Genomic DNA, 19,877 nt, shown 5'->3' with positions numbered 1-19,877 from the left:
CTGCCCCTCCGCCAAACCCCACGAGCTGTCTCTGCCAGGTGCACCCCATCTTCTTAAATGCCGCTAGGCCTTTCCTCATACAGCAGGCTGCTTATCAGCACTGGCTACTGAATACGAGAGACTTCATTAGGAGTTCTTGCTTTCTACTCAAATTACCTTCCTTCCCCAAGTCTCAGTTTTCACATCCATAAAACTGGAAGGATAGTACCAGCCTCAAAGGACTGCTGAGAAATAATCTGGATTAAGTTCACAGCACAGTGGCTAAGTCCTCAACAAATGCGTTGGTATTTATTAAGGTATTGTCTGACCTACTGATTGCTTCAACAAATATCTGCTGAGCTCCTCAATGAGCCAGGTATCAATCTGAGTTTAGGGATGTCACAGCAAACAAGACAAATCCCCTATGCCTTTAGGGAACTTCTACCATCATGTGCCCCTCATAGTAATCCCCCCGCCCCTAAAACCCGCCTGCCTTTTTTTAAGTACTAGTTGCACTATCACTTCCTTTGAGGCATCTTCTTGGGACACCCCCGGGACTCCACTACGCCCCCTCACCAGTTCTTTGCACATTATTATAGTCACTTAGCGCCTATAAAGTGAGGACTCCAGGAGGACAGCTCCCTATTCTTACCTCCACCTCCCGCATGACAGCTGGTACTTACCAGGCACTCGCGTGAGCTTGAAATGAATCCATTTTTATCTAATTCATCACAGAATTAATAAAATAAGCTATGCACTATGATTAAAATGCAATGCCTGTCTCTACCACTATCTAGCTGGTTAGCCACTGTATCTGAACATCTTCATTTTTAAGTTTTAATAGCCAAATTCATCAATTTCACCTACTTTTTGAAAGCTTAATTAGCCTAATTCACTAACAAAGTGGGCTCGACAAATACTTTAAAAAATGTAATAGTACTTCCTATTATCAAATCGGAAATATTACCAAATAGGAAATAGCAATTCAGTAACTAAAGGGCAATAAAAAAAAATTAACTGCATAGTCAAACTCTGAACATTTTATGGAACTCCTTAAGATCTCAAAATCAGTAAGATTTAGTAAAACAAAGGCTAAGAAAAAATAATAAACTATATCTGTACCGACTTCTGCAGTTCATAACATGCTTTTATGTATTACCTCAAAATATAAGTCCAACACAGGACGCCTGGGGGGCTCAGTCAGTTAAGCGTCCAACTCTTGGTTCCGGCTCAGGTCATGATCTCACAGTTCGTGAGTTCAAGCCCCACATGGGGATCTGTGCTGACAGCTCAGAGCCTGGAGCCTGCTTCGGATTCTGTGTCTCCCTCTCTCTCTGCCCCTCCCCCACTCATGCTCTGTGTCTCTCAAAAATGAATTAACGTTAAAAAAAAATTTTTTTTAGAAGAAAAAGTCCAACACAGTAAAAGGTAGGCTTTAAAATAATATGGCCATCCAACAAACTAGCAGTAGTTACAGATAAAAGTATTTTCACTCTTATGTGGATCCTGAGAAACTTAACAGAAGACTATGGGGGAGGGGAAGGGGAAAAAAAAAAGAGAGGGAGGAAGGCAAACCATAAGAGACTCTTAAAAACTGAGAACAAACTGAGGGCTGATGGGGGGTGGGAGGGAGGGGAAAGTGGGTGATGGGCATTAAGGAGGGCACCTGTTGGGATGAGCACTGGGTGTTGTATGGAAACCGATTTGACAATAAATTTCATTATTAAAAAAAAAAATAAAAAAAAACAAAAAAAAGTATTTTGTATGAAAACGATATACTCACTACTATGTTTTCTAATAACCATAAATAGCCCTCTTTTGTCATTGGTATTTTGTCTGAAAACACTTCTATTTTATTACCAGGTGGGAAATCAAAGTCTCCTGGATTTGCCTGCAGGTAGGATAAGGATTAAATACGTCGGTATTAACACAGGGACAAGATCACATCATCAGGTGTCACATTTACTGGGCGCCTGCTGTGCCAGTACCAAGGCCCACAGAAAGGAGGCTTAACACAGACCGAGGAAGTAACCTGCCAGGGAAGCCAAACTTTGAAAGTTGGAAATTTGTATTAATTTCTGGGCAATTTCGGCTATAAGGGTCATGTGAAAAAGCCATCTAAGTTATTTATATTTGCTGAAATAGTTTTAACAACACTTGAATCGTGCTACTGAACGTGGTTTGAACATCAGGGTTTGTGTCCCCGAAAGAAATAAATATAAAGTATACTTTTTTTAAGCTCGAGTGTCTAATTTTGGCCATAATTAGAATCAAAGTTCAACCAACTAAATTCAACAAATCACTGAAATAAAATGAGTAAGAAATATTCATATTAGGATTATGAAAACCCAGTATATACTGAAATTTGGCTAGAGACAGCTACGCACCATACCTGAAGATAAAAATGTAAAATAAAAGTAAATCAAAAGGATCATATATCCAGAAAACATATATACCAAAACAGCTAGTCTTTCTATTCCCTAGACTAACACAACAACTTGTGCCTTCCACAATCTCTAATTTTTACCAAAGCTGGTATGTAAGAGAAACTGCTTCTGCACAAAATGATACTTTCATAAACAATAGTTATAAAGATCAGATCTGTCAGATATTAGGGCAGCCATAGCATTTATAATAACAGATCGAACAAACATAATCGGTTTGATTAAAACTACTCCTCACCTCGTATGTTGCAAGCCGATCTAAGTAGGTTAATAATTTCAGCCGACAACGGCAAAGTTCCTTTTGCTCCAGTGTTAACCTGTTGTGAATAATATTAGGCCACTTATATTAACACAGAAGCACAGTTCTCTAGGAGTTAAAATAGAATAAAAATAACCAATATTCCACTAAGCCCCAAACTGACAGAACAATACACAGAAGCACCAGGGTAAAATAATAGCAAATGCATTTGATGGAAGTTGCTGGAATAATTTAGAGCAATTAATCCTAGTAAAGAACACACTTAACTAACTAGTTATTTTAAAGACAGTAGCAAATGAACAGCAATAAATCATTTACTTCGAAAAGTTTACTAATTTAAGTAGTTCCTGTCTCCTCTTCATCTCCTTCTCCTTCTTATTCTTGGCAGACTCTTCATCAGGTGGTGAAAGCTCTTCATAGGGGAGATTGTCAATGTCTACTTCACCAGGTAATGTGAATCTGCACGAAGAAACAGAAGACCCAAAGCTATTCGTGAAAGCAGCTTTCTCCTACTTTGGCCGACTACTTTGGCTGATTTTATTACTAAGTTGATTTTCACAGAAACAGAAACAACCAATTATTTGAAAGAATGCTTTTTGTATTGCAGGCAAAGAGATGCACACGCTATATCCACAGGATGAGCAAAACGTCATCACTAATCATCACATACAGAAATTTTAAAATCATGACAATAAAAACTACTTAGGAAAACACGGGAGGTTATATTCACCCGAGGTGAAACAGCCGATGAAGAAAATGTTGCCCAGAGTTTATAATCTGAATCACTTCTTTTTAAGGTTTTAAAATGGTAATGAATGTCCGTCTCATTTACGTTATTTATTTATCAAATACACAATCACGTTTGTAACTTTAAAGAGTTCCAAATGTCTGATGAGCAATGCCTCTTGCCAAGTAACTTTACTACTATTACTAACAGGCATTTGTGTGGTACTTAAAAGCTTATGAAGTGTTTTTGCAAAACACATAATTTAAGCACTCCAATTCTCTAAAGAGGGTACGAGGCCAGAGACAAAGTGAATGATGCTCACACTTGCCCCGGGGGTGCTTCTGACTAGTGAGCACACCCAGGTCCATGCCTTCAGCCCACAGCTTAGAAACTGCCAGCATCCAATAACACTTCGTAGAACTTGCTCTTTTCTTAGCACCAAGCGCTCATATGTACAATACTTAACTCAAAGTAAAGAAAGCTGTGACCTCAGATAAGGGAAGCATTGATCCAAGGCAACTGTCTCATTACAGGATAAACCTAAATAAAGAAGTTTACTTTTCGCCACGTCTCAGCTTAAATGTTTTCACAAAGTCACCTTTATTCCTGAATCCAAGTCTTTCTGTGACCAACCTGCCATCATCTGCTCCTTTCCCTATCGCCACCAGGGCCTCCAGGTCCGTGCCTTTCAATCCATACTGAAGCAGTTCCTTTGCAGCGTCCACATTTTCGGGAACCCTTTCCAAACACTCATGAAGAACCCAAGATCGTTTCTTTATTTTACTCTGGATACAAATAAAAAAGAGGCATTACAGAACCCATAACATGTGACAGCACCTAACAGCTGCCTTCTAGAATTGTAAAGCCATACCTAAGGGAGTCTAGCTACCTATACCCTTGGCCCACAGGAAAAGGAAAATTCCCCAACAATGATTAAAATGGGACGTAGAGAATGAGATTCCTACAGCGTTCCTTTCTCTTCTAATGAAGAGAAACCCAAAGCTGAAACCCAAAGCTTCAGGACTCTTTTTCAGAAACATAAAAAAGATCTGCCCAGAGTTTTATAGCTGCTCGTTAGTTTGCATTTGGGCTATATAATAGAGTCGAAAATAAAGCAGAAAAGCAAAATAAGATATATCCTATTGTAACAAGCATGTTTAACTTTGAAACGAAACTAACGAGGCATAGCACATCACAGTTCTGTATTTACTTGACCATGAGATGTATCACAAAGTGCGGATGATAATTTAATCATCAAAGTCATAATATGCTATTCTTTGGAAAGACCAAGGGCCTATTCCTCCCTCCCAACTGCTTCCTCTGACTCCACTCAAAATCCCTGACTTTCCTTCCTCTTAGAGTCATTGTGGTTATAAATTTTAAGTGACATTTGACGTTTACCCTTTATTCTTTTACATATTTCATTCTATCAATTCTTCCTTCAAATGCCTTCTAACTCACTTCCTCTTCTCCGGGTCTATGGCCTCCATACCAGTCTATGTCATCAACACGTAACATCTGTGACACCAGAAGGGTCTCTTGCCCGTAGAGGGTTTCCCCACCATCACTCCCCTTCCACACCAACTCGTCTTCTACACCACCTCCCTCAGCACCTCCACAGTCAAAAATCCACAACACTTCCCGTTACCCTACAGATAAGAAGCTTAAGTCATCACAAGTCTTCAACATCCTCCGGAACCCAAATCAATGTATCTTTCTTTTTTTTTTTTTTTTAATTTTTTTTCAACATTTTTTATTTTTTATTTTTGGGACAGAGAGAGACAGAGCATGAACGGGGGAGGGGCAGAGAGAGAGGGAGACACAGAATCGGAAACAGGCTCCAGGCTCCGAGCCATCAGCCCAGAGCCTGACGCGGGGCTCGAACTCACGGACCGCGAGATCGTGACCTGGCTGAAGTCGGACGCTTAACCGACCGCGCCACCCAGGCGCCCCATTGTTTTTTTTTTTTTTTTTTTTTTTAAATTTTTCCAAATCAATGTATCTTTCTAATCATATTTCCCCAAGTTCACTACTGTTGAATACCAGATCCAGCAGATTGGTTTACTTACAGAGCTCATTTACTCATCCAAGAAATAGCTAGTGGGCACCTACTGGGGACCAGGTACTAAACTACACACGAAGCAATGATTAGGACAGATTTAGTCAATGCCACGGGTCATGCTCATTTTCTTCTCATTTGCTCATACCATTTGTCCCATGAAGAATGCCTTCCAATCTTTTAACTCCAGGAGGCCTGCTCTGAATTCTCTCAAACCTGCTCAAAACATCTTCACTACAAAGGGCCTTCCATAACCACTAGGTCTAAAATGATTGCTACTTTCACTGGGTTCCCACAGCATTTATCTGGAATCTTCCTGCATAGTTATTTATATTTATTTTTTAAATTTTTTTAAATGTTTATTTATTTTTGAGAGAGAGAGACAGACAGACACACACACACAGCACAAGCGGGGAAGGGGCAGAGAGAAAGGAAGACACAGAATCCGAAGCAGACTCCGGGCTCCAGGCGAAGCAGGCTCCGGGCCCCGAGCGAAGCAGGCTCCGGGCCCGAGCTGTCAGCACAGAGCCCGACACGGGGCTCAAACTCATGAACTGTGAGATCATGACCTGAGCCGAAGTTGGACACTTAACCGACTGAGCCACCCAGACATCCCTAGTTATTTATATTTTAGACATGAGGCTTATCTTCTCAGAAAGATTATAAGCTCCCTAAAAGGGAAGGTCATATTTATGTCTCTCCTGTACCCCTTTCACCTCCCCTCGCCAAGTGCTTTGACTCTTAACTGCCTATTTCGCTGAATTAAGTATTTCTCCCAATAAAAAAATGTACCTGCTCTCTCTTAACACCTGTCAACTCCTTCAGAGACCAAAACTGTCCTCTACTGTGTTCCAGAAAAAGCCCTAGGCGGGTATACATAAACTCACAACTCACTGTCTTGATCACAAAAGAAGAAAGATAATACAGCTTTGGTGTTCTGATATTCTAAAGGATATACAAGCAACTTTTTCTCTGTATTTCATGATCTCTCACGCTCTCTCTTCTCTGTCGTCTTACCTGTACTAACAGCTTATCTTCCAGTTTTATTGAAGCATCAACTTCTTACTTACAACTTTTTCAGATTTTTATTTTTAATTACTCGTGTACATAAATTGTCAGGAAAACAATTACAACATTTTCCCAACATTTCTTAGATCTTCCTACAGGCAAAGGTATTCTCTTTTCTAAACGTCACGTGAAGAACCACACGTCTCTTGAAAGCATGCCAGAAACCCAACCGCTCCCTCACAAAGGTGCCAACGGTACAAATACACAGGCTACAACACTCGTTAACTCAGGCAGCAGGAAGCAGGAGGAATCCAGTTGGAAATTTTACACTTGATCTTAGCCAAAAGGCCGAGAAGCGATTCCAATTGGAAAATTTAAACACAAAGGGAGAATTTGGCAGGCTTGTTACATCGCCTCTCAGCTTCAAAAGTTCTCTTCACAGCTATCTCTGGGATAGACAGGATTTCCATTTTTTAATGGACAGAATATCAAGCTTCATCAGGAGAGGGCGCTAGAGGGCCCCTGTGGAGGAAAGGCTCTGGTCTCTAGTCCTAACAGGCTCAGGTTCTAAACTTCTTGCTCCTGTGGCTTAGCAGCCAGTGCATGTAGGAGCTCTCCAGAGTGCTTACCCCCCCCCCCCCCTTGCTCTGCTGAACACAACTTCCCCTGAATGTCAGTTGTACTCCTATGGGCAGATTCCTTCCCAGTGAATCTCCCAGGCACCCAGCAGAAGGGGAGGTGTCTTTCCAGACTATCTCCACCTGCGTAGCAGGACCTTCTTCTTTTCAGTCATGGCCATGGGTCCTTATCTGAGGTCTTCCGACCCCTAACCTCCGCTTACTGTTGCACCTAGCGGCAGGCATCAGTTTGCTCATCCATCCTACCTTTTCCTACCTGCCAACCTTGGCATCTAAGAACCAGCCCTGGCCCAAGACACCGCAGAGAACTCTTCCTGCCGATGTGCTGCAACCACTCTTCAGTGAGGTCTGTTCCCTCCTTGGGTATGCTCCTTCAGCCCTAGGGTAGTCCTTAATGTTCTCTTTACCCCTTTATGGGAAATCTCACTAGAAAATAATGTTCCAGGGGTGCCTGGGTGGCTCAGTTGGTTAAGCGTCTGACTCTTGATTTCAGCTCAGGTCATGATCTCAGTGGACGGAGCCCCACGTCAGGCTCTGTGCTGACAGTGTGGAACCTGTTTGGGATTCTCTCCCCCTCTCTCTGCCCCTCCCCTGCTTGCATGCACATGCTTTCTCTCTCTCTCTCAAAATAAATTTTTAAAAAATGCTCCATATTAAAACTTTCCCTGTCCAAATTACTAGGTGGTTTCTGGTTCCTGATGAGACCCTGAATGATATAGGTGAAGAAAGGTAAGTGAGGTAGAGGAAGAGAAAGGATTAGACCAAAAAACCAGATAGTTAGCTGGCTTATCAGTGAATATTTGTTCACACATCTTCAGTACCAAGGGCCAGCTGCAGGGCCAATACAACCGGATAACTCCTCCAGGTTGAATAAGCTTTAGAAATGTCAGCAATATATAATGCTCCCAAAAAAAGGCCCATAACCAAAAAGTACCCCATAATCTGAATTTTACCACGTTACGAAAATATGTAAACATACCAAGTAACTCTGAATGGAAGCAATGTTGACCGCGGACTTCCTCCACTGTCTCTGATACACTAGGTCAGTGTCCAGGCCGTACGTCTGAGCCAGAGACAAGGCTTCCTCATATTCTTCACTTTCAATCTTGGGACAAGGAAATGGGAACAGGAATGTTACATTACTGAAGCGCCCACGGTGTCACTATCATGATGCGATCACCTTAACCCTTACAGCATGTTATGCATTCCCAACTATTCTCATAGGCACTGTGGCACCAGGAGCCCAAAAACTTGAGTGGCAGACAGACCAAGCGCTTCTTTCCACTCTTTAACAGACAGCTGAGAGACAGCTGAAATGCCCATATTTATGGAGTAAAATGATGGTGAAACCAAGACAAGGAGAACCGACAGCCTGACTCCTCGTCAGAGCCCACCCCGGACACTACAGCACCCGGCACAAACAACTAGAACGCTCAGAGTGGACCAAATCTGCTTCCCAAGCGGATGCCTGATTAGAAAGCAAGTCTGCATTTCTTCCCTCACCATCTGCGGTCTGAGGAGACAGCTGCACTGAACACAGATAAGGTGAGCGCTGAAGGCCACGTGAAGGGCAGCAAAGACCCAGCTAATCCACAAAGTGGACCAACGGTCTCAGTGAATTCATCTTTCATCCACTGTTTTTATTTTGATTCCTCAGGCACAAAAACCAGCATTATTTTCAAAAGCTCTATAATACCGATATTTCTAACAGGTCAACGATAGGACGATCCCTCTTTAAATTTCTGTGTTAAAAAAATTAGTTTTTCTCATTCCAATAAAATAAAAGCTGGATGCCTATGCACTCTGACAGCGATAGGACGCTCCCTCACCTTTCTCTGATAAAGCTCTTCTGGAGTCGTGGAGCGCAAACTCACGAGGCGGTAGTTTTTAGTAATGGTTCGCGGGCGTTTCCGCGGAGGCGCAAATCGCTCCATCTCCGTCACCAGGTACAGGCCCTGCTTTATGTAGCCGAAGTAGCGAGCCTTCGCGGATATTTCCTGATCGGAATCCGAATCCTCTTCACCTTCATCTTCGTCTCCACCCCTAGTCTCCAAACGAGATCGTTTGGGAGCAAGTTTAATCTCACACTAAATTGAAAAAGGAAATGTTAAATCAGTAGTGAGGAGCTGAAGACAAGCTTTAGAGTGAGAAAAATATTTTTAATTCTGCTCTGGTTCAATGCATGACACGAGCCATGTGATTAAGAATAAGCTTCAAAAGAACCCAATACAGACAGTATATACATCAACACTTCCAGAAAGATCCTCTGTCTTATTGGCTCCAAATCTCCAAAACCAAAGCCTGTTTTAAAAACAGCTCATTAATATGATCTCCCAAAAATATGCCTGGCAATTATTTTAGGGAAACAAAAAGAATGTTAATATCTTCACTTTGGTATTTTTGTACCTGCTGCAGAAAAAACAGGAGTTTTTCATCTATTTAGAAAATGAACATGAAGGTATTTATTTGCTTTACTGAGACTAGCTTTCCTGCCCTCCCTCCCTTTGGGGAAAAAAAAATGTGTAACAGCTTCATAAAGTTCTGAGTCTGAAAGCCTGACTGTTGAAGATAACTTTCATTCCAGACTTAACAGAGTTGGCTTAGATTTTAAGCCATGGTTCTTTTTAAATCACATCTGTAGACTCAGTAACAAACTTAAAAAAAAAAAAAAAAAAACTTGTGAATCTGCACTGAAATGAAAGCTATTGAAGGTCATTACACTTGAAAGACTTAGAATAAGAATTGTTCATGATAAAAACAGAACTTTATGGGACTAGCCTCAATTTTCAAGTCTTCTGTCATGACAAACAAGCTTTCTTTACTAAAAGAACCAGAATTTTTAAGTTCCCAAACTTCAGGGAAATAGTTTGTTAAAGACCATATCTAACTAGAAATACCTTTTACATTTTAAGATGTCCAATCTAAGAAAAAGAACAAAATATGTCATGTCCGTGAAGAAAAAATGCTTTTACAAAGAGCAAAATGACTCCATTTTCTCCATTCTTTTACAAATGGAAAAGAATTTTTTCAATTTTTTCAATGTAAAAAGAATTTTACAAATGGAAAAAAATTTTTTAATTGACTCAACAATAGATCTTTCTTATTATTCTCACTGAATCTCTGATTCCAGTCACAGGGTTGTGTTTTTAAAAACAAGATTAGATGATGGGCTAGCTAAAATTTAAAAATCAAATGTTTATCCATACTTCAATAAAAATAATGGACAAAAATCACTAAAAACTAAATGAGGTGTTTGGATTTTTGGTGAAATACAGGTTTTCTTTCCAACACACTAGCTGCTCCAAAAGGGAAAGCATTACCTCCAAACTTAAAAATCCTCCATCATGGGTAGCAGTGACTTGAGGTGATGGTTCAAACCACTCACAGGATTTTCCCAGTAAATTCTTCAAAGTTTTCACCGACGAAACCGTCAAAGCACCAGAACAGCGAGCCAAAGTCACTGCACTGGCTGCCCACCAATTTACATCAATCAGTGGGTAAAGGGACTCTTTATCTAATGTGGAAAGTAAATAAACACAAGCGCATCATCAATGTGCATTAACTACAACACATTTGGTCCAATGATCAATTTAAAAACCATATTTGGGCCCTAAACGTGTTCAATAAGAAAAAATAAATTAGAAGTCGTCACCCAAATTTTTACAAAATGGTACCTGAGTTCCGACAATTTGTCAAAGTCCAAAATTCTAAGGATGCGGGAGCAGTAAATACCTTTAGGTCTTCCCTCTCAAAAAATGAAGTCTACCAACACATGTCAACAGAACAGGTTGAAAGGTTGGTGTGTATGAAGCATACGTATCATAAAGGTTCTAAAAGGTTTTGAAAAATGTTCACATATCCCTTTTCAGACTAACAATAGGAGAGAATCATACACTTAAAAAAAATTTAAGACAGACATATAATAGTTTTCACTTCTAAAGTTTATTTTGACAAACGAGGGGGAGGGGCAGACAGAGAGAGGGAGAAGGAGAATCCTAAGCAGGCTCCATGCTGTCAGCTGAGAGCCCAACTCGGGGCTCGGACCCAAGAACCATGAGGTCATGACCTGAGCTAAAACCAAGAGTCGGACACCCAACGACTGAGCCACCCAGATGCCCCAATGCTGATTTCCTCTTAAAGATTTGAAGGAGACCAGAACTGTCACCTCAAAATTGACCAGTTTGACATAAGAAATATTTTAAGATGCAGAAATGAGCGAAACTCAAAGTTCTTTTTGTCTTGTCACTTAATAATTTTATTGTTCCCTTGATAAGATGCTGCAGAAAACCAACTTCCAACCAACCCTCGGAGTCACTCATTTCTGGGTACTACTCCCAACGTACATGCTAGTAACTTCGGTTTTGTTTTTCTCCTGTTAATCTGTCTTCTGTCAATCTAATTTTACAGGGCCCCAGCCAGAGAACCGTGGAGGGTAAAAAGAAAAAGATTTGTTTTCATCCCTTACATATATCATCAAAGAGCACCTTTACTATATAATCACTGTCTCATAAGGTTTCAATTATCATATTTCATACAACTCACCTTTGATTTTTTTTCTCTTCTCAGGAGAGAGCCTCCAGTCAGGATTAAGGTCGTCATAGCCTGGCTAAACATGAAAAATATGCACAGGACTTCTTGAGTCAACAATGTAAGAAAATTATGACAGCATCACTAACTACTATGGATTTTTTGACATAACAAAATATGGAAGCGATGCTTTCCTTCGATCTCTTAGTCATATTCTACCTAGCTGTAATCTATTCCTCTTAATAACCTTGCTCTTACACTTAAAATGTGCACCTGGAACCACTGTAACTCAATTTAATGAAGAAAAGAGCATGCAGAAGAAAAGTAAGAGAGCGAGTGTGCAATTAATACGATGAGAGCAAGACACACGAACATTCGTTCTGTGCACACTCATATACACACACTTACACTGCGGGAGGAGAACGGCTATGCTGTGGTGAATAAGCACAAGTCTGGGTACAAGTCCTACTCCTATAACTTGTAAGTGGAGTGACCCCTCCAGGCCTTAGGCTCCACGGCTCTGAGATTAGACTCTGCAACCTCCATGTTATCCCCGGTTCTAACTTCCTAGGACTAATTTACTACAGAGAAAAATATAACCATGCGATTCTCAAGCTGCCTCCATTCACATTCTAATTTCATGGAACATAATGCCATGCCCACCTTTGAGAAGGTGACAACACATCAATCTCTCTCCACTATCGTACAACAGCTAAGATGAACACACTGCCAGACCCCCTCTGGGCTCACTGTTAATTACTGCATCTTCAGAATTACAGCAGTACGGGAAAAGACCAGCAAAAATATCATTTGGCTATATGAAATCTTAAGCCTAAAGAAACTAATGCTATATTTAAGTCAAAATGTGCTTTCTCATTTACTATATACTTTATCAACAATTTCTCAGTGGCTAAGCCTTAAGAGTATTAAAATTGATACTTCTTTCCAAGGCCTAAAAGAATTTCCTGATCTCCACTACTATGATAAATCACTCACAGCAGTCACTGAGAACAGAAGATATAATTCTTTAAACTTTACCCAAAAAGTCACCCTAAAAGCCTATTTATATACTAGCAGAAGAAATAGATTGTCTCGGTTTACTTTCTCATAATTAACTTTCGAAGATTCAGAATACCAGAAGGTATAGATTCCTGAAACTAATCAACTTGGATTCCTTAAGATCAAATCTTCTTTGGTCGCTTATAGGGCACTTCAGACGTTTTTAGGGCCTCCGAGTCATCAGCTGTACGTGCTCCCACAGCACCTTCATATGGGGACACGTGTGCTTCCCTGCTGACATCGTGGAGTACACAAGGGAAGGGTGGAGTAACACTTTAAGTCCCACAAACAACAAGGATGATTCGGCCTTGGGGGAATTCAAGTACATACAGATCACAGTGAAATTTAACAAGAAATCTCCAAAATCTTTTCAAACGAAACCGTCTCACTAGCATAAGTACATTGAGAATTCAAGGTGGGCTTGTCTTCATCAGCGTTAACGATGAGGAAGAGCACCGTGAACAAGCTGCACCAGTCCACGAGGGTCAGTTTTCAGACATTTCGGGACTAGGCTGTTCCGTGCAGATGGCTTTAATAATGGCTGTCTCTTGTGAATTTGATTTTAAACACAAGACGAAGATGTGTTCTTCCGCAGCCAGAACTCTGTCAGAGTCATCTTCGTACTCCCAGACCTATCACAGTACTCACCTGTCACAGGAGCTAAATGCTGAATAAGTGAATCAATTACTTTTTTTTTTTTAATGTTCATTTATTTTTGAGACAGAGTGAGACACAGCATGAACGGGGGAGGGTCACAGAGAGAGGGAGACACAGAATCCGAAGCAGGTTCCAGGCTCCGAGCTGTCAGCACAGAGCCTGATGTGGGGCTCGAACCCACAAGCCATGAGATCATGACCTGAACCGCAGTCGGACGCCCGACTGACTGAGCCACCCAGGCGCCCCAGGAATGAATTATTCTTTTAAATCACTGCACCCTAATTAGAATGGCTAAGCTATAGGAAAATCAGCTTAGTACTAGTATTCCTGCAGCCTCTCAAAGGTGTGGTCTCTTCTGCCATTTAGTCAATGAACACTGTGCACTTATACTGTGAGGAGGAAGAGAAACCATACATTACTGGCCGCACAACTCAAGCAGGTAGAGAGCTAAGAAACAGATGTGAGTGACTATAACCCAAGTTCAAATATAACAGCTGCCCAAAAAGAGGTATAGATAAAAGTGGAGGGGTCTTCAAAGGTTGAAGAGGTCATTTTGAAGATGGCCTCGAGTAAGACAAAGGGGATTCAAGAGGTATAAAGGAAATAGTACACTGGGTGCTATACGTTCAAGACTGGATAAAATCTGGATATGGCAAATGGGTGCAGGAAGACATTCCAGTCGGCAAACACAGAATGAACAAAAGTACACCGATTAAAAAAAAAAAAAACAAAAAAAAAAACACTAAGCTTATTCAGGAAAACAGTGGGTCAGTTTAACTGAAGAACAGGATATCCATTCTAATTATCTGCATTTTTGCTTGTCTTGGGGTTTTGGCGGAAAGATGGGACTCGCGATGCCATTTTTTGTTGTTGAGCTAAAATTCACATAATGGAAAATTAACCATTTTAAAATGAACATTCAGTGGCACTTTGTACGTTCACAGTGCTGCCACTTCCATTTAGTTTCAAAACATTTGTGTCGATCCAAAATAAAACCACTTACCCGTTAAGCAGTGACTTCCCACTCCCCATCCCCTCAGCCCTGTCCGCTACCAATCCACTTTCTGCCTCAGTGGATTTACCTATTCTGGATATTTCGTATAAATGAATTCATACAACACGTAACCCCTTGTGTCTGGCTTCTCTGCAGTAGCAGAAGGTTCTCAAGGTACATCCATGTTGTAATATGCATCCGTACTTCATTCATTTTTACGGCTGAACACAGATTCACGCTAGATATCTGAACTAAATGTTTATTTTCACAATATGTGGGAGTTGGATGAAACTATCTGCACAGTACATTTAAAAAAGAAGCCCAAACATAACTCTGCTTCAGGCAGAGGTGACCTACCAGACCAGTATCCTGACACAGCTGTGCCTCACTACTCTCAAAGCAGACATTCCCACTGCCTCCCTTCATACTATTTCAACTATTTATGGATGGGTCTCCTCAGGCAAGGGATGCAAGAACAAAAGGAAACTATTGGGACTACCCCAAAATAAAAGACTTTTTGCACAGCAAAAGGACACCATCCGCAAAATGAAAAGACAACCTACTGAATGGGAGAAGTTATTTGTAAATGGCATGTCCAAAAAGGAGCTAATATCCAAAATATATAAAGAAATTACACAACCCGGGGCACCTGGGTGGCTCAGTGGGTTTAGCGTCCGACTTCGGCTCAGGTCATGATCTCGCGGTTTGAGTTCGAGCCCCACATCGGGCTCTGTGCTAACAGCTCAGAGCCTGGAGCCTGCTTCGGATTCTGTCTCCCTCTCTCTCTGCCTCTCCCATGCTCATTCTCTGTCTCAAAAATAAATAAACATTTAAAAAAAAAAAAAAAAAGAAATTACACAACCCAACACCAAAACCAAATAGTCTAATTTAAAAATGGGCGGAGGACACGAATAGACATTTTTCCAAAGAAGACAAAAAGATGGCCAATAGACACATGAAAAAAATGCTCAATTATCACTCATCATCAGGGAAATGTAAATCAAAACCAGAATAAGATCTCTCACCTCACGCCCGTTAAAATGACTAGAAAAAAAGACAAGAAATAATAAATGTTATTAGGAGCTGTTTCCACTGTTAGTGGAAATGCAAGCTGGTCCTACCACTGTGGAAGACAGTGCGAAGTTTCCTCAAAAAGCTAAAAATAGACAAACCACACACTCCAGTAATCCCACTACTAAGTATTTACCGGAAAATGAAAGTAAGCAAAGAAAGAAGAGAAAAACACTAATTTGAAGGGATATAGGAGCCCCATATGTTCACTGCAACATGATTTACGACAGCCAGGATATGTAGGCAACCCAGTGTCCGCTGATGCACGAATGGAGAAAAAAGATGTGGTGTATATGCATGATGGAATATTACTCAGCCAAACAAAAAAATGAGATCTCGTCATTCACATGGCAACATGCACGGGTATTATGCTACGTGGAGTAAGTCAGACAGAAAGACAAATACTACACGATTTCACTCATGTGTGGAATCTGAAGAGAATATAAATTGACTCATAAATACAGTGAACAAACTGGCAGTTGTGGGGATGGGGAGAAATGGGCAAAATAGGTAAAGGGAATTAAGAAGTAACAAAACAAAACAAAACAAAAAAAAGCTGATATTCCCATTGCTTCTCTCATACTGTTCAAACTGGGCCAGACTTCCCATCCTTCAACCCTAAAAACTCTAACTGTGAGGGGCCCATAATATGGCCATGCTTTATGGTATCTGAAACACACGCTGTAGGCCGGTGTTTTGAGGGCAGGATCACCAAGGACCCACGGCCCCTGTGAAAGCACTCCAGGGGTGCTCACTCCTAGTGCCATGTTGATATATTCTCAGAAGCAACCTCCCTGTCACTCCTCTTTGGGTGACATGCCACCTCATGACTGAGAACATCCTACAGTGACAGCGATAGCACTGTTTTCTTCAGTTAGGAATTTTGATTGTTGACTCTCTTTTAACAGCTAGAAGCTAAACATAATGAAGGCCGCTGCCTCCGACAGCATAAAAGCAGCCTTTCAACTGCTTATTCATTCCACAAACGCTTACTAGTATTTTTTATGCCAAGCTCTATGTTAGGCCCCGTGGAACAAACATGTATTCAGGGTCTTTTCTCCAGGAGCTCACAGTTGAGTGAAGCTGTGAGGACAGCTGCGGACTGTGTCAAGATCAATCACATTAATTGTCATCTTCCCACTTATCTTTCATTGATTGATCCATTTAACAAAATCTGTCCAATACCTACTATTGTGGCAAAGAGCAAATTGTAGGAGAAACAAAACTTATCTTTCCTATTTTATCATAGGATGTACAAATAGAAAAATGGTAAAACTTCTTCAGACAAAAATTAAGGCCAAAAATGAGATGGAAATATACAAACATAACATATGGGAAATGTTTGAAATGAAAATCACTTTAGCAATTTAGCAATTTTACTATATTCCACACATGAACAAAACTTAATACTCACAGATTTCTAGCCAGATGGATTTTCATACTGACAATGAAAGCTGAAGTATTTAATCAACTCACAACTGGGTAGAAGTAAATCAGAATAGGCACTTCCACAACTATCTTTAATCATTAGATTTTATAGAGAAAATACTCAATTACACAAAGCATATTATGAAAACTAATAAAGTAGTGAATTACATGAAGAAAGCCCCAGATGAGCTGAATTCACGATTTGGTAAAAGAGGCTACAGTTGTATAGGGCAACAGCTAGGCAACACTAGCTTCTTCTCAGACAATGTTTTAGCTAAAATTATAAGCTGGCTCTATGCTATATGTTACCATATAATCTATTTTAAACATACTGGCTTGGCCATTTCATTTCCTAGAACAGCAGTAAGAGAGGCAGAGCCCTGTCCTACCCGGCTGACCCGAGGTCCCTTGACTATTGCAGGACGAGTGAGAAAGGAGCAGCTGTTTAAGGGCTCAGCCAGTGATGCGTACACAAAATGACACCAATATATTTGGTATATGACTTATTAATAGTTTCGTGTTTCCAGTGTCTCTGCATAATGAATGCTGAACTCCAGAAGCACCGTTCACATCAACTGCATGGCCTCTCTCCCTGTTTTCCATTAATATCATCACTAGTACCTCACTCACCCAGATAAAAGTCACGATCTAGGGGTGCTGACTTTGGCTCAGGCCACGATCCCACAGTTCATGAGCCCGAGCCCCATATCGGGCTCGCTGCTGTCAGCACAAAGCCCGCTTCAGATCCTCAGTCCCCCTCTCTGCCCCTCCCCTGCTGGTTCTCATTCTCTCTCTTTCTCTCTCTCAATAAATAAATTTTAAAAAAAAAGTCAAAATCTGTCAACATAAGGGCTACAAAAGATACTCTGAAACAAGGGCTTAACCTATGAAGTCCAAGAACCTGAGTCCAACCAGCATCTTGATTCTAATGCAGCGATGCAAGTTTACTTCTTTTTAGCACTATTCCCATCTATTAGAACACAAAAACATTTGTTACTTACTAGGACTGTAGTGAAGCAATTGAAATAGGTTCCTATCACTCAGGGTGGACAGCCAAGCCTTAGTAGACAAATGCTACTTACTCCCAACAATCCTTCCCCCCAGCTGGATTATGAGTCTTTCCTCTGAGCTTATCTTTTCATAATATTAACATGTTACTCTGTTGATTTGTTTATAATTCCCCTTGTAAGACTATGAGCATCTCACTGGGACTTACTGCATTCTCTACTCTAAAACTTGGTAAAGATTCAATAAAGAGATGAACTCTATTATTTTATGATTATTATTATGAATACAGTAACAGCTTACTCTTTATAAAACTGTTACACACAAGCTTTATACCACTTACTGTGGTGCACTAAATTTTGATGACTCCCTTCATATAGTACCCATCCAAATCCAAAATGGCCAAGCCAATGTGATGAACTCCCGGGATACAGGTGAAAGACTCAAGCAAAGTATAGTTTTTCAAACCCTTTGTGCTGAAGAAAGAGTTACCACTCTCACATACTCTCCCAGCACATCATAAGTGCTGCGCAGATCTATTGTAAACTTCAGGGTTTGCCAGCGGGAAGCTATGTCAACTATTTACTCCAGTTTTTGGTGATACACACTAACTGGCTCGAGAGTTCAACACATCTGAGAAGGCTGAAGACATCTGTGTTCTATTCACTGGGAAAAAAGATTTATCTCTGTTCTTCTAAAGATCAAATAAATAAAGCCTAATAAATATATTTTCCACCTTTTAAAAACTGTATCTATTTTTGCACGGGGTCATGGGAAGAGCATATACATCAGAGTCAGAGAGAGATGAAATCTCTCTGAAATCTCAACTCTACTGCTTACTTGCTAAATAACTCTGAATACGTGCTCAATAAATAATAATTGAGGTTATTACAGTAAATTTTGTAAAAGCTACAAGAATACTATCTACATGAATCGTGACCAGAGCTACATAAGCCTAAAATGTGTATCAAAAAACAAAAAACAAAAAAAAACAGAGTGTTCTGTGAAAATGAGGAAGCCTCACAAGAATTTATGACAGAATGAAGAATGACAGAATGAAGAAAGGATGGGACAAAAGCAGGGAGCAGGGAGAGGAAAGTTCAGGAAGCAAGTGTGAAGCAGCATAATGATCCAGGTAAACAAAGGAGTTTGCATTTTGACCACAACTTTAGAATTTTAAAGAAAAGCATAGATGAAATTAAAGTCTTGCTTTTCAACCCTGGACAAAATTTCTTTTGAGACTAGAATGAGGAGTCTCAAAGCAAGATCTGTTCTATTCAGCTCGTCCTTCCCTGTGCTGAGCGACAGCGCGAGAAGGGCGGGGCTGACCGCCACAGGCCCTGGATGGGATGAATCCGGGAATAAGGCGGTGTGCTGAGCAGCAGGAGAAATAGCAATAAAGGTAGGATTGGGTTCAGTAATTCTCACGAAGCCACTGTTCCCTCAGCAAGGGGTTCTACCACCTACAAAACGTCTGCAGTGATGGCAACCAGGTCCATGGTTTTCAGTTTTGTGAGCCCCAAAACCTGTTTGTTTGTTTCGTTTTTTTTTTTTTTTCTGGTTTGCTCAGGCATTCGAGGGAAATAATTTATGGCGACCCAATCTGAAAAAAACAGATATATTACCCTAAAAATCGTTCAGTTTGTAATAATAGCTAGAACTGGCTTGAGAATCAAGCTGCATCAACAGACAGCCTCTACAGACTGTGCGGTGGGCGCTAAACCAGAGCCACAAGGGGCGAGATGGAAGCACACTGTGGCACAACAGAACAGTCTAGAGCAATTCCTGATGAGCTGCCCTTCTACATTCTCAAGGGTCAAAGAGTCTCACCAGGGAAACACAGGAAATCAACTTCTGACATAAACCCCTCTCTCTTCCCACCATAAACCTCTTTTGCCATTTTCTAATTTCCTTCCTTTCCTGCCCCATTACTCTTCTGATGGCCTATTCCAAACTACTGGGATATTTACATCTACTCATTCAAGATTTTTAAACAATTTTTTAAATTATTTTAATAGAATC

At 40.7% G+C, this 19,877-nt stretch overlaps 1 protein-coding gene across 5 annotated transcripts in view; it reads right to left on the bottom strand.

Moving 5' to 3' along the window:
* Nucleotides 1-19,877, bottom strand: part of NBAS (NBAS subunit of NRZ tethering complex) — a 329,015-nt gene that overhangs the window by 239,645 nt on the left and 69,493 nt on the right. For all 5 annotated transcript variants that reach the window (XM_042933639.1, XM_042933641.1, XM_042933640.1 and 2 more), the window contains 7 exons: nucleotides 11,657-11,720; nucleotides 10,435-10,628; nucleotides 8,944-9,201; nucleotides 8,094-8,219; nucleotides 4,043-4,194; nucleotides 3,001-3,141; nucleotides 2,662-2,740 (listed from right to left, as the gene is read on the bottom strand). In XM_042933639.1, the coding sequence (XP_042789573.1) occupies nucleotides 2,662-2,740; nucleotides 3,001-3,141; nucleotides 4,043-4,194; nucleotides 8,094-8,219; nucleotides 8,944-9,201; nucleotides 10,435-10,628; nucleotides 11,657-11,720 (1,014 nt within the window). The remainder of the gene's footprint in view (nucleotides 1-2,661; nucleotides 2,741-3,000; nucleotides 3,142-4,042; nucleotides 4,195-8,093; nucleotides 8,220-8,943; nucleotides 9,202-10,434; nucleotides 10,629-11,656; nucleotides 11,721-19,877) is intronic.

Source organism: Panthera leo, chromosome A3, assembly GCF_018350215.1.
Source record: "Panthera leo isolate Ple1 chromosome A3, P.leo_Ple1_pat1.1, whole genome shotgun sequence".
Lineage (NCBI taxonomy): Eukaryota > Metazoa > Chordata > Mammalia > Carnivora > Felidae > Panthera > Panthera leo.
Note: the sequence above shows the minus strand (reverse complement) of the source record. Positions and strands in the feature narration are given on the sequence as shown.